Source organism: Stigmatopora nigra, chromosome 6, assembly GCF_051989575.1.
Source record: "Stigmatopora nigra isolate UIUO_SnigA chromosome 6, RoL_Snig_1.1, whole genome shotgun sequence".
Taxonomy (NCBI): domain Eukaryota; kingdom Metazoa; phylum Chordata; class Actinopteri; order Syngnathiformes; family Syngnathidae; genus Stigmatopora; species Stigmatopora nigra.
The window spans coordinates 10858856-10869941 of NC_135513.1; the positions used below are offsets into that span (position 1 = coordinate 10858856).

Genomic DNA, 11086 nt, shown 5'->3' on the forward strand with positions numbered 1-11086 from the left:
GTAATGCTGCGTTGCGATCCCGGATAATGTAGGCTCCATTGTTTAAGCGTTACCCACCAAAGGCCGCCAAAGCCCCTTTCAAGGTGGACTCTTGCACCTATTTTACGGCTTCACCGAAGCTGGAGGACAGCTAAAATGCCCGCTAAGTGCACTCTGCTATCTCATATTTATTTTTATGATAGAGTTTCTTCATGATGCGTAACCACTTGAAGAAGTGTGTTGACTCGAAGGGAATTTAGTATCCAGAGACCTTCTCCATGCGGCCGTAAAAATTCATCACGCGTGTAATGCGTCACATGACACCAAGCAGATTTGTTCCTGGGTTACGATCACAAACTTCCATTGTCTTAACAATCGGACAAAGGCTCTGTCGTCATCATTAACAAAAAAAGCCTAATTGTCATCATACCCAGAAACTGCGTATGATGAAATTGGTAGTTCTCCATAAGGTGTATTTTCTCTGCAAAAAAACCCAAATAAGTGATCATTTCGGACTCTTAATATGGCATTCTGACATTATGGATACATCACATCACCCCCTGAGCGAATCACTTACCTCTCACTGTCTTTTACTTACCTTCAGTCAGCCAGTAGGAGGCAGATCACCACCCAACATCTTTTTTAATATTACTTCACCCCACAGTTATTACACAGAAGGGATTGTGTGCTGTGTTAAAGCAAGTTTAAAGGAATAAACTGTCCTTAAACCTTTTTGTCCATACTTTGTGGGATCTATAGCGTCTTCCAGAGGGCATCAGCTGGAACAGATTGTGACCAGGGTGGTATGGGTCCCTGATAATGTTCTTTGAAGCCCATAATTCTTCTTGAATCCGAGATGGTACTTTTCGAATGACCCCCCCTATCCAGTGCCCCTGAGTAGACCCTCCCCGAGGTGCTGTCCTAAATCTGATCCCCTTATAATAGAAATACACCCTCCAGTTGTAGAGGTCAAAGTCTGATTCGACCGGACAATTGAGGCAGGAAGCCTTGACGGTTATTTCGATTTGTTACTGTCCCAAAATATTACATTTTGACATGGGGGGTCTCCTTTTTGAGCGGATTATCCAGGTGTGGGTATCTGTGGGCCAGATGAAGCTTTAAATTGCTCCACATGATGTTCTCCTCTCGGCTTGGATGTTTTCCGAATAGGAATCTTTGGTGAAATCCAACAAGGCGCTAAAGCGGCTTAGCTCAGCGCGGGTCCTAAAGAGGCGCGAGAAGGTTGAGAGCGCGGCTAAGAGCTCCTAAGTGGACGTTAATGATTGACGCATTGCTCGGAATCAAAGCGCAGATTAAAAGGTCGACAATAACACGGTCGGACGTCGAGATAGGAGAAGCCACGGCGAGGAATAACGAGCTTCCGGGGTGCCGCATTATTGGCCTCGTGTGTGGCTTTTGTTCTCTTAATGGGCTGTGAGTGGAAGATAATGTTGTTTATTCCAGGGCCAAGTGGGGCAAATGAATAGAGTGTGAGAAAGCAAAAAGAAAACAAAGACATAAATTGTCTAACACAGCCTTTTCCAAATCTTTGAAGTGTACGTTTTAGGTTTGTTGTTTGGAAAGTGTACTAAAAGAATGGATTACACGAAAACTGAGGGGTAGAATTCAAAAGACAATTTGAGGGAGGACTTGTCGCTGTCATTTGCCAGAATTGAATTATAAAACGAATACCATTAAAGTGACATTGCGATTTAGGCATAGGAAGATAAATAAGAAATGCATCTTTGTGTATTTGAGCCCCAAAACTAATTGGACAAAGAAAAATGCTACATCACTCCTGCCAGACACATCAAGCCAGATCAAATCAATTATAGACTGTGTATCTAGAGCCAAATATTTGCCATCTAATGGACTTTTGAAAACATCGTTTTCCTTGATTGTTTGTGCCCATCTCAGAAAACTATAACTGTTTAGTTCTGCAGCCAACAGCCAAAACACATTTTCTAATCCCCAGCCTTGTGACAGAGGAAGAGGGGGTTGGGGTGGTCGCTCTACTGCCTCATCCATCCATTCATTCATTCATTTATCCTCCAAACCCATTTTGAGAGTTTTGGGATTGGATTCTTTCCTATGCCGCCCTCAAGTGGATCCCCGAAGAAGACGACTTGCACAATTAAGCACACGCACAAATACACGCACATCCTGCGAGTGCGTGTTTGTGTGCACACTGGTCGCCATTTAAAAAAAAAGAAGAGAAAAACAGACCGTCACCATAGCAACACGTTATGTATCTCCCAGGCATATTTAGCCAAACGCCATGAGGAGATGGATGGAGGGAGTGGATAGAGAGGGGGGATAGAGGTAGGGTGTGGGGGGTGGATGGGTGATAGGTGGATGGATGGATGGATGGAAGAATGATGATAGATGGATGGATGATAAATGGATGGATGATAGAATGGACGAATGCATGAATGGATGAACGGATGAATGGATGGAGGGGGCTGAATAGAGAGGGGGATAGAGGTAGGGGGATGTATGGATGGATGATAGATGGATGTATGGATGGATGATAGGTGGATGGATGGATGATAGGTGGATGGATGGATGGATGGATGATAGGTGGATGGATGGATGGATGATAGGTGGATGGATGGATGGATGATAGGTGGATGGATGGATGATAGGTGGATGGATGGATGATAGGTGGATGGATGGATGGATGATAGGTGGATGGATGGATGGATGATAGGTGGATGGATGGATGATAGGTGGATGGATGATAGGTGGATGGATGATTTGTGGATGATAGATGGATGGATGAATGGATAAATGGATGAATGGCTGATAGATGGATGGATGAATGGATAAATGGATGAATGGCTGATAGATGATAGATGGTTGATGTGTTCTTGTTTCTACATTGATATTTGAATGCATGGATTTTAATTTGTGTGTGTTGCTGTTGTGTGAAATGTACATTTGTTTGTGTTAGTATGAATGACGAGTGTTCTTGACCAATGCCGCCATGTTGAGGGAGCGCTTAACCTTTCTGCCTCCTCATTATCCTCCCCTGGGACTCATTCCAGTGTTGATGCGAGTTAATGTGCGTTTGCGTGCGCAATCTGGCGGCTGCGGCAATTAGCGTTCGGCATGCTACACCGTCCAGTCATTGATCTTCAGCTATCACGTGACTTTCCTGCTGCTTGCACGCCAGACGGAGACACCTATGTGTGTGCCATCGGTGTGTATGTGTGTGTGTTTGTGTGCGTGTGTGGCGCAGATGGTGGTCGTGGAAGGGATCTCTGGAACATTTAGACACTTGTTGCCACGCCGTCTTCCTCGGAGGTGAGAGGCAGCTTGCAGCCGTCCCTCAGCAGCCTTCCGCCAAGCCTAAAAAAACCAAAACAAAAACGTCAAAAGCTCAAAATGCGTCGTTATATTTACCAAATCCTATTAAATACTCTCTCTGACTCACCTTTTGTTTTGAGATAATCACGCCGCCGACCTCATTTAATGAAGTGTTTTCCAAAACCAGGTATTCTGTGTCATCCATATCAAGTATAGGAGCCAGTTTTAATCCTCCTTTAGGCACTGTTTAATTACAAATCTATGACAGGGGAAACAAAAGCGCTCGTTTTGACACTTGACGTTGACCTGAACCTCCTCCAGGTGGAGAGTTGGAGTGGTCTCGCACCCGTCTAATGGGGGTCAAGTGCTGGGAAAAGGCCTGGCAGCCTCTTTTCTCCTGCACATCACACCACATGGCACCTGCTTCCCTTGTTGCTATCTTTAGTACACAATGCCTTCTTGTGTCCACCATGGCGCTTAGGTAAACATCCCTGTCACTTCACATATATACACACATCTGTATGTTATTGAATGAAGCCCTATTCTTATGTAAAGTACTTTTTTCCCTATAAAAAGTCACTCAACTGCAGTTTCTTCATCCCATGAACTATTTCACCACTCAAATCTTTGTCCAATTGGTGTAAAACTATGCTTGTAGTTTACTTGACCTCTTTTCACTCCTCATAAGAGACCTAATTCGTCATATAAATATCTCCAATTAGCCAGAGGAGGAACTTCCCCTCAAATTAGCCGGAAATTCTACTAATTTCCCTTCAAGCTTGCTATGGGCTTTTATTACTAGGCTAAAAAAGTTTGATGTTTTTATTCCCTGTTGGCCAAATTGCCTCATGCCCTTTAATAAGCAACCGGAGCTGAGAGAGCACCTTGTGAAATATAATAATAAGGAAAGTAGCGGCATAAAAATGGGCCTTTTTATGCGACTAGGGGAAAAAGCTGTTTTAATAATACATGAAAGCCTTCTGCATGTATTTTGTCTTGTTGCAGATAGTTGACTCTCTTGGGCAGATATAAGTCGCTCTCCTGTGGTGAGCAAAAAGATGGAAAAAGTCCATTCTAAAGAGGGTCAAGAGTAGGTTGGCAATAAAAACTGCCTTATGCAAGACGGCCCTTCGTTTAAATGTCTCAATTTTCCTCTTGCACATACTAAAGTAGGACATTTATTCATCCTTTTTCAAGTTTTATCTAAACAACACACTCCAGTGTGTATGTGAGTGTTTGCTACTTTGAGAGCAATAACTATGGTCAATAGGAAATATATATTTTATTTATTTTAAATGATAAGTGATTGTAATACTGTCCTTTAGATAAACCTGCACTGTGGTTAAAAAAAAACACTTATTTTGAACTGATTGGTTTTGTTTACCAGAATTTTCCTTCAGTCTTGGGTAATTAAAATGTAGGGTATTACTTTATTCTCATAGCTCTGGGGTCCTGGGTTCAAAATCCATGTCAGTCCACTTGTTTGTGGAGTTTGCATGTTCTCCCCAGGCCTGTGTGGGTTTTCTCTGGGTACTCCGGTTTCCTCCCACATTCCAAAAAGATGCATGATTCTAATTAGATCTAAATTGGCACTAGATATGGGTGTGAGTGTGTATGGTTGTCCGTCTCCTCGTGCCCTGCGATTGGCTGGCCACCGATTCAGGTCAGCTGGGATAGGCTCCAGCACCCCCTGCGAGCCTAGTGAGAATAAAGGGGTTCAGAAAATTAATGAATGAATGAATCATGTAAAAACACAATGTAACAGTTAAATACATAAAAATGATTTCTAAACTAGTTTGTATTTTCAGAAAATAGTAGGTTATTTTCAATTGGAATCATCAGATATGGTTCACTTAAAAAAAGGGAGAATTTAAGTCTGTTTAAAGGAGTACAATCAAATTAAATAGTTGGACAAGATGTAATAAAAGCATAACAGAAAACACCAAGTATGCATACTAATATGTTTTGTTGTTTTATTTAGTGAAACGAATATTATGACCAGCATAAGCTTATAAAAGAGGAGGACTACAACCTCTCATGAAGCACCTTATCATTTTTGTAATATATATATAAAATACTGCTTTAAGCGTTCAGTCAGTACCATTAGCAGAGGTCTGTGTTAGCTTGTGGAGCTCCCACCGACCTCATGACTGAAAGCTGGACCTTGGCGTAATAAAAAATTAAGATCTTCTTAAAATATAGCGCGGAAGCTTTGTATAATAAGGCAACGCTTGTCCTCCTAGTAATGGCAGTCACTCCTTTACGATTTGCTTCATACAATCTTTAGGTTCTTCATGGAGGACTCCAGAGTCTGAACACATGAAATACATAATATTTGAAATCTAGCATGTTTGAAAGTGCCTGTGAAGTAGTACATGTAGTGTGTATGTATCACCTTGACATCCCAGATGCACATGCCTCCATCCATGCCAGTAGTGCAGAACTTGGTGCACTTGTTACGTCCTCCTTGCAGAACTGAGAGATGACTGAAACACAAAATGATAAATAATTATCACCATTACATACTGGTCAATAAAGTGCATTAAATTATTATTATTATTTTTAATTGTACTATATCCCTATGTATTACATATAAACACACAATGTAGTGTTATTGTACAATTGTTTTGAATAGATGACCTTAATTGTTTTGACTCTAATGCAAATAAATGGGCAGGAAAGGATTCGATTCTTTAGAATGATCTGGGACAAAGGCGAGTCAGGATCGATTCTATTTTGCAAGATATAGCTGGATATATGTCCGATGTCTCCCCTATCTTAAAGTATATCTATTGGTGAAGCTAAAAAAACAATCAAGAGAATCACATGAATTTTCCAGGTGGAATCTTGACTAGATCGATGCCCATATTTTTAGACCAGCAGAAATAATTTTAAAAAATAATGTAACCAGCAGCCAAAATAACTGTGGTACCGAAAAAAACAACGGCTACTGGATCGGATCTGATCTTGAAAAACAAATCTACCAGTCCGTTACTCAAAAAATAACTATCGGGTCGGCACATCACTAATCTTGACATACTGTCTATTCGCACCTGATACTGTTCTTGTGCAGAGTGCCCAGGTCCTTGTCATTGCTCTGCGTCTCCGAGGCACGGCGGTCCAGGTTCTGGAAGCGCTCCCTAGCGCTGATCCCCTTCTGGGCTGCCTGCTTGGGGACATCCAGTTTTCCACCAAACACCAGGCCTGCTTTAGCAGGGTCCAGCACGAAGAGCATGGGGCAACAGTCATGGCCCTGAATAGGGGATGTGAAACAAGAACATTAGATTTACACTACCGTATCACTTATTTTGGATCTAAGAATGCTTTGTTTCTGGCTTATCAAGGTTTTCTCCAATACAAGTTAAGTCAAAAATGAGTGTATTATTGGAGTCAATGAAGCTGGAGTATGAGACATAAAGGGAAAGGTGGCCTGTGTTTACAATGTAATAGAAGGCATGTGTATTGTGCTGCTGTGAGAATAACTTAAGTCACTTTGAGGAGCCAGGAAAATTCCTGGTAAGTGCATATGCCTGTTTGTGTGTAGATGGCAAAATAACGTCGAGTACTCACAGCGGCAACTAAGCTGCTCTCAGTGATGAAGGTCACGCACAGTAGGGGAAGCGTGTCGGATCGCAGACTGCTCACGCTGATCGCAAATGTTAACATGTGCACAGAACACCAACAAAAAAAGGCAAATATGTTTTTAGAAAACAGTGGATGTTACAAAACAATTACTCATTTTGTTATTTGTCAACATACTCAAAATGCAAGAAATTAGTGAAGAAATTGCTCTACTTATTACCTATTAAAAATTGTTGAAAAGAATTGTTAATCAAAATGCAATCTTAAATGTTCAGTATAAGTATGTTCAGTAGAATATTTGTTCAAAAAATGTTTTAGTATTTTAGACAATATTAAAATTATTAAATAACAAGTATTTACAGATACATGAGAAAAAAATACAATGGAAATTCCTACGTGCTTGTCTTGCCACCCTCCGCAACCGACACAGTGGAATCGTGCGAAGTCCACGCTAGGCGGTTGCCAGAGTTGGAGAAGCAGACACTGTGCACCCATCCGCCACCTCCCCCCTCCACTGGGCAGGCCCCCTCGGCCGCGGACCCCCCAGACTCGAAGAGCATCTCCCCGAAGGGCATCTTGCTGCCCCAGGACGTGGGGCTGGGTTTCTCCTCCACTTCTTTGATGTAAGCCGAGAAAACCCTGGAAAGTAGTGTTACACAATGGCGGCCTTTAAAAAAAACTAAAAAGGATGAAACGCACTTATCTGCTGGTGAGAATACTTCTTACCTGCATTTAAAGTCGCATGACCCTGCAGCCAGCAGCACATTGTTGGGGTGCCAGTCCAGACTGAGGATGGTGGAGCGGATGGGCTTTTTGATGTGCTTACACACCCACCTAAATGGAAAGATGACATCAATACTATATAATACAATACAATAAAATGTAGCATTGGACAATGTTATACCGGTCAACCATAATGATACGGTGACGAAGCAAGTAAAGAAATGGTGCTCTTACATACTCTATAGTAACTTACTCTATTTTACTTTATTTTTAAGAGCGACTTATAGTTCGGTGTATATACAATATTGACAGGTGATTGAATAAATGTATTGTAGCTCACCAGTCATTTTCTTGCTCAAAGTAGCAAACAGAGATGAGTCGCGAGCCGCTTCCCACTGCAAACTTGTTCTCCCGAGGGGACCACTTGACGCAACGCGCCGCCCGATTGATGCGCAGGATGACCAGGGTGGGTTTCCAGGAGCCCTCCTTCAGCGTCCACACGTACGCGTTGCGGTCTGCGCCGCATGTGACGATGCGGTTGCTGTCGGGTGCCCAGTCCACACCTACAGTGATAAAAAAAAATGTTTGGTTGATTTCAGTCAACTAAGTCTACTGATTGTAAACAATAAAATAAAAATTGGAATCTACTATTTTACATATGGATTTGTTTTTATTTTTGTAGTAAGAGTTGATTGTAAATATATTTCACAAAATAATACAATAAACGATTTATTTTATACAAAATAAGGGGCAGTAATACGTATTGCAGTTAACTTGCAGTTGGATTATGAAATTTGTTGTAGTACCAACTATTGTCCACTTGAATTCGCTATTTCTACAGACATAGGACAATACTGATGAATACATATCATGTGATGTGTATTCATTTGTCGGCTGACATTTTGGTTCCTTGACATTTATAAGGCTGATCTCATTTCCCAGTTTGTATTTTCCACATTCACTACTTGTATGCAAATTGTCTTATGGGCGTCCTACCTGTCACCTGGCCATTGTGTTCCTTGAGCTCGTGGATCCTGGTCCACTTGGTCCCATCCTTCTTGTAGATGTGGATTTCGTGGTTGTTGGGACAGATGGCCACCTCTGGGGAAGTCACACAAAATGTCCAAATGCATAAAACTTGATGCACAGAGACACCAATTTTCACACTGGTAATTCATTGTTTAGATAATAGATGTTTGAATTCGAATGATCAGTTTTTCGTGTACTCAAATAACATTAAGGAGGATGTGGGTGGACAAGGCTTCAATGGAGAGGAAACAGGAAATACCTTCTCCCACCTGGGAGCCAATCACAGCAGTTCAACTCATTAGAGACACTGGCCCCCCACCCATAAACTCACGTGTTCCATCTTTGTTCCAGGCGTGACAGCTGATTGGTTCCAGCAAGAAGCTATGGAAGGCCATGGCTGATAACTGCACTAATGCAAAACAGGATGTGGCGTGAAGAGAAAACCTGGTAAGCAAACACACACATGTTAAATTCAGCTACACCCATGTAACAATTTCCGTTTAAAAAAAAAAGACTAAAATACTAAGATTTCTTGCAGGGTTCCCGTTTTTCTCAAATGGGAGTTATTAGTTACTCTCCTAACATTCCATTTGTGTCTGCATGTTACCACAAGTCGACATTCCTGTAATATTTTGTCCATATATCATCTTTGCAAAAATACAACTTAAATGTGTTCATCTATATTGCCCGAATTTTTTTATTTTTTCATTAGTCACATAATTATAAAATGCATGTTTTTTTAAGTCTTAAAAGTCTATAGATGAAAGTATTTTTTGGAAATATATTTGGAAAAAACTTTGGACAATATTAACTCTTTTTCCTAAAATATTTTTTTCCTCCTAAACCACTTTTTTCCAATTCAGTTTTTTCCCCAACCTAAAACAACTAAATTGTATGATTAACTTTTTGATCTTTTGAGAAAACTCATTGTAAATTGGTAGCACTATAATGAAGGCAAAAAGAAGACTATCTTGCACACAAATTAAGAAGTTGTGCAAGGAGGAACCTGGATGGCTAATACAGTAATCACAAAACGATCACACCCGAAAAGAAAAATGGGAAGTTGGAATTTCTAAACCACTTTTTGGGCTACTCTGATCTAAAAAGGCTGATAATGCGATCAAGACTGGGTGAGGCATGGCAAGAATGATGCAGGTTGAAAGACTTGGCATCCTAATCAACAAATTGCAGTTCAACACAAGCAGGAAGTTTTTCTTGAAAAATAGGGCTAGTCTTAATATCATACCATTGTTTTATAGAAAGCAACCACTTTAATTTTTAAATATGACTTTTTTTCCTTTGTTTCTTAATATGCCAACATTTTTTTCAACATTATTGAAAAGAAAAAAACTAAGGGGAAAAGTAATGATCATACAAGTTTAAATTTTTAACCATTTAAAATATGATTTTATAACATTTATCTTGGGAAACATACAAAAACAACAAAATAATGATGAAAAATGCATTTTTTTCAGGAAAAAATAAGTTAAATTATTGTATTATTATTTTTCATCTACAATGCAAATTTACTCTCCAAATATTACATTTGCAACTTGAAATGTTATCTGTAAAATTCTTTACCAACAAAAGGATAACTTTATTCCTTAAATTGTCCACAATAAAAGAAATGCAATTTAACTCTTGTAGAATTAAATTTGCACAATGACAACACCCGTTACTCACCAGACAGGAAATGAGCAAGAAACAAGTCAAACATGCCACTTCTTTTCAGCACAATAAATGCATGCACTAGTTTTTACAACTTCTGATCAAGATAAAGCAATTTTTGCTACTCACCCTGAGGGCAAAAGAGGAATCGATTTCGTATTTTGGGATGATTTGGGAAGCTTCGCGGACTCTGGCCAGTCGACACGAACGCTGAAGCTGAATGTGGCTTGGTTCGAGAATGAGGAACAGAAGGGGCGTGGAGGGAACAGGAAGCTGAGCGTGAGGCTGGAAAATATATCAAGGGGAGGGCTTTGGCCACACAAATCATAGATATCACATATCTAGCGCTAGATGCCAGAAGGTGGCGCTATAGCAACCAGTGGCCATGTTAAAACAGTGGACGCCTTTAGGTGCAGCTAAAGAAAAGGTATTTTTCTAACAAAAAATATAGAGGAAATATAGCCATATTTTATAACAATTCAGGCAGCACTTTGTATATATGTAGGTCATTTATAAATTAATTGATAACTGATTAATTTCTTACCATTTCAAAGTACTCTCCATTGACTATGTTGTTTATGGAATGGCACTGACACAAAATGTCTGACGAGTGATGACAGCAGTTCTATTTGGTTCACAGTTCACATTACCCATCTATCTCCCTTCACTATGTCAGACACACAGAAGACAAGTGGGAAATGGGGGAGGAGTGGGAAGGTTGGCACTAACGGCTGTCAATAAATGAGATCATTTTTGCACAAAACCAGCACTGTTTGCTCAGGATCTTTGGCCTCTC

The 11086-nt window shown here is 40.5% G+C and overlaps 1 protein-coding gene across 1 annotated transcript; it reads right to left on the reverse strand.

Moving 5' to 3' along the window:
* Window positions 1-5237: 5237 nt before the first annotated feature.
* Window positions 5238-10582, reverse strand: LOC144198613 (actin-related protein 2/3 complex subunit 1B-B-like). The gene is made up of 10 exons (XM_077719734.1): window positions 10420-10582; window positions 8954-9066; window positions 8590-8694; window positions 7934-8156; window positions 7597-7704; window positions 7267-7509; window positions 6859-6934; window positions 6342-6541; window positions 5684-5774; window positions 5238-5599 (listed from the first exon to the last, which is right to left on the reverse strand). The coding sequence occupies exons 2-10, from the start codon at window positions 9015-9017 to the stop codon at window positions 5561-5563; spliced, it is 1149 nt and encodes a 382-aa protein (XP_077575860.1). The 5' UTR covers window positions 9018-9066; window positions 10420-10582; the 3' UTR covers window positions 5238-5560.
* Window positions 10583-11086: the final 504 nt, after the last annotated feature.

Excerpts from the sequence above, each read along its gene's own strand:
- LOC144198613 (XM_077719734.1), bottom strand. The coding sequence starts at position 9,017 with ATGGCCTTCCATAGCTTCTTGCTGGAACCAATCAGCTGTCACGCCTGG. Across the intron at positions 6,542-6,858 it reads AGAGCAGCTTAGTTGCCGCT|GGCCATGACTGTTGCCCCAT; the intron begins GTGAGTACTCGA and ends TCCCCTATTCAG. Across the intron at positions 5,600-5,683 it reads TGTGCATCTGGGATGTCAAG|ACTCTGGAGTCCTCCATGAA; the intron begins GTGATACATACA and ends TCATGTGTTCAG.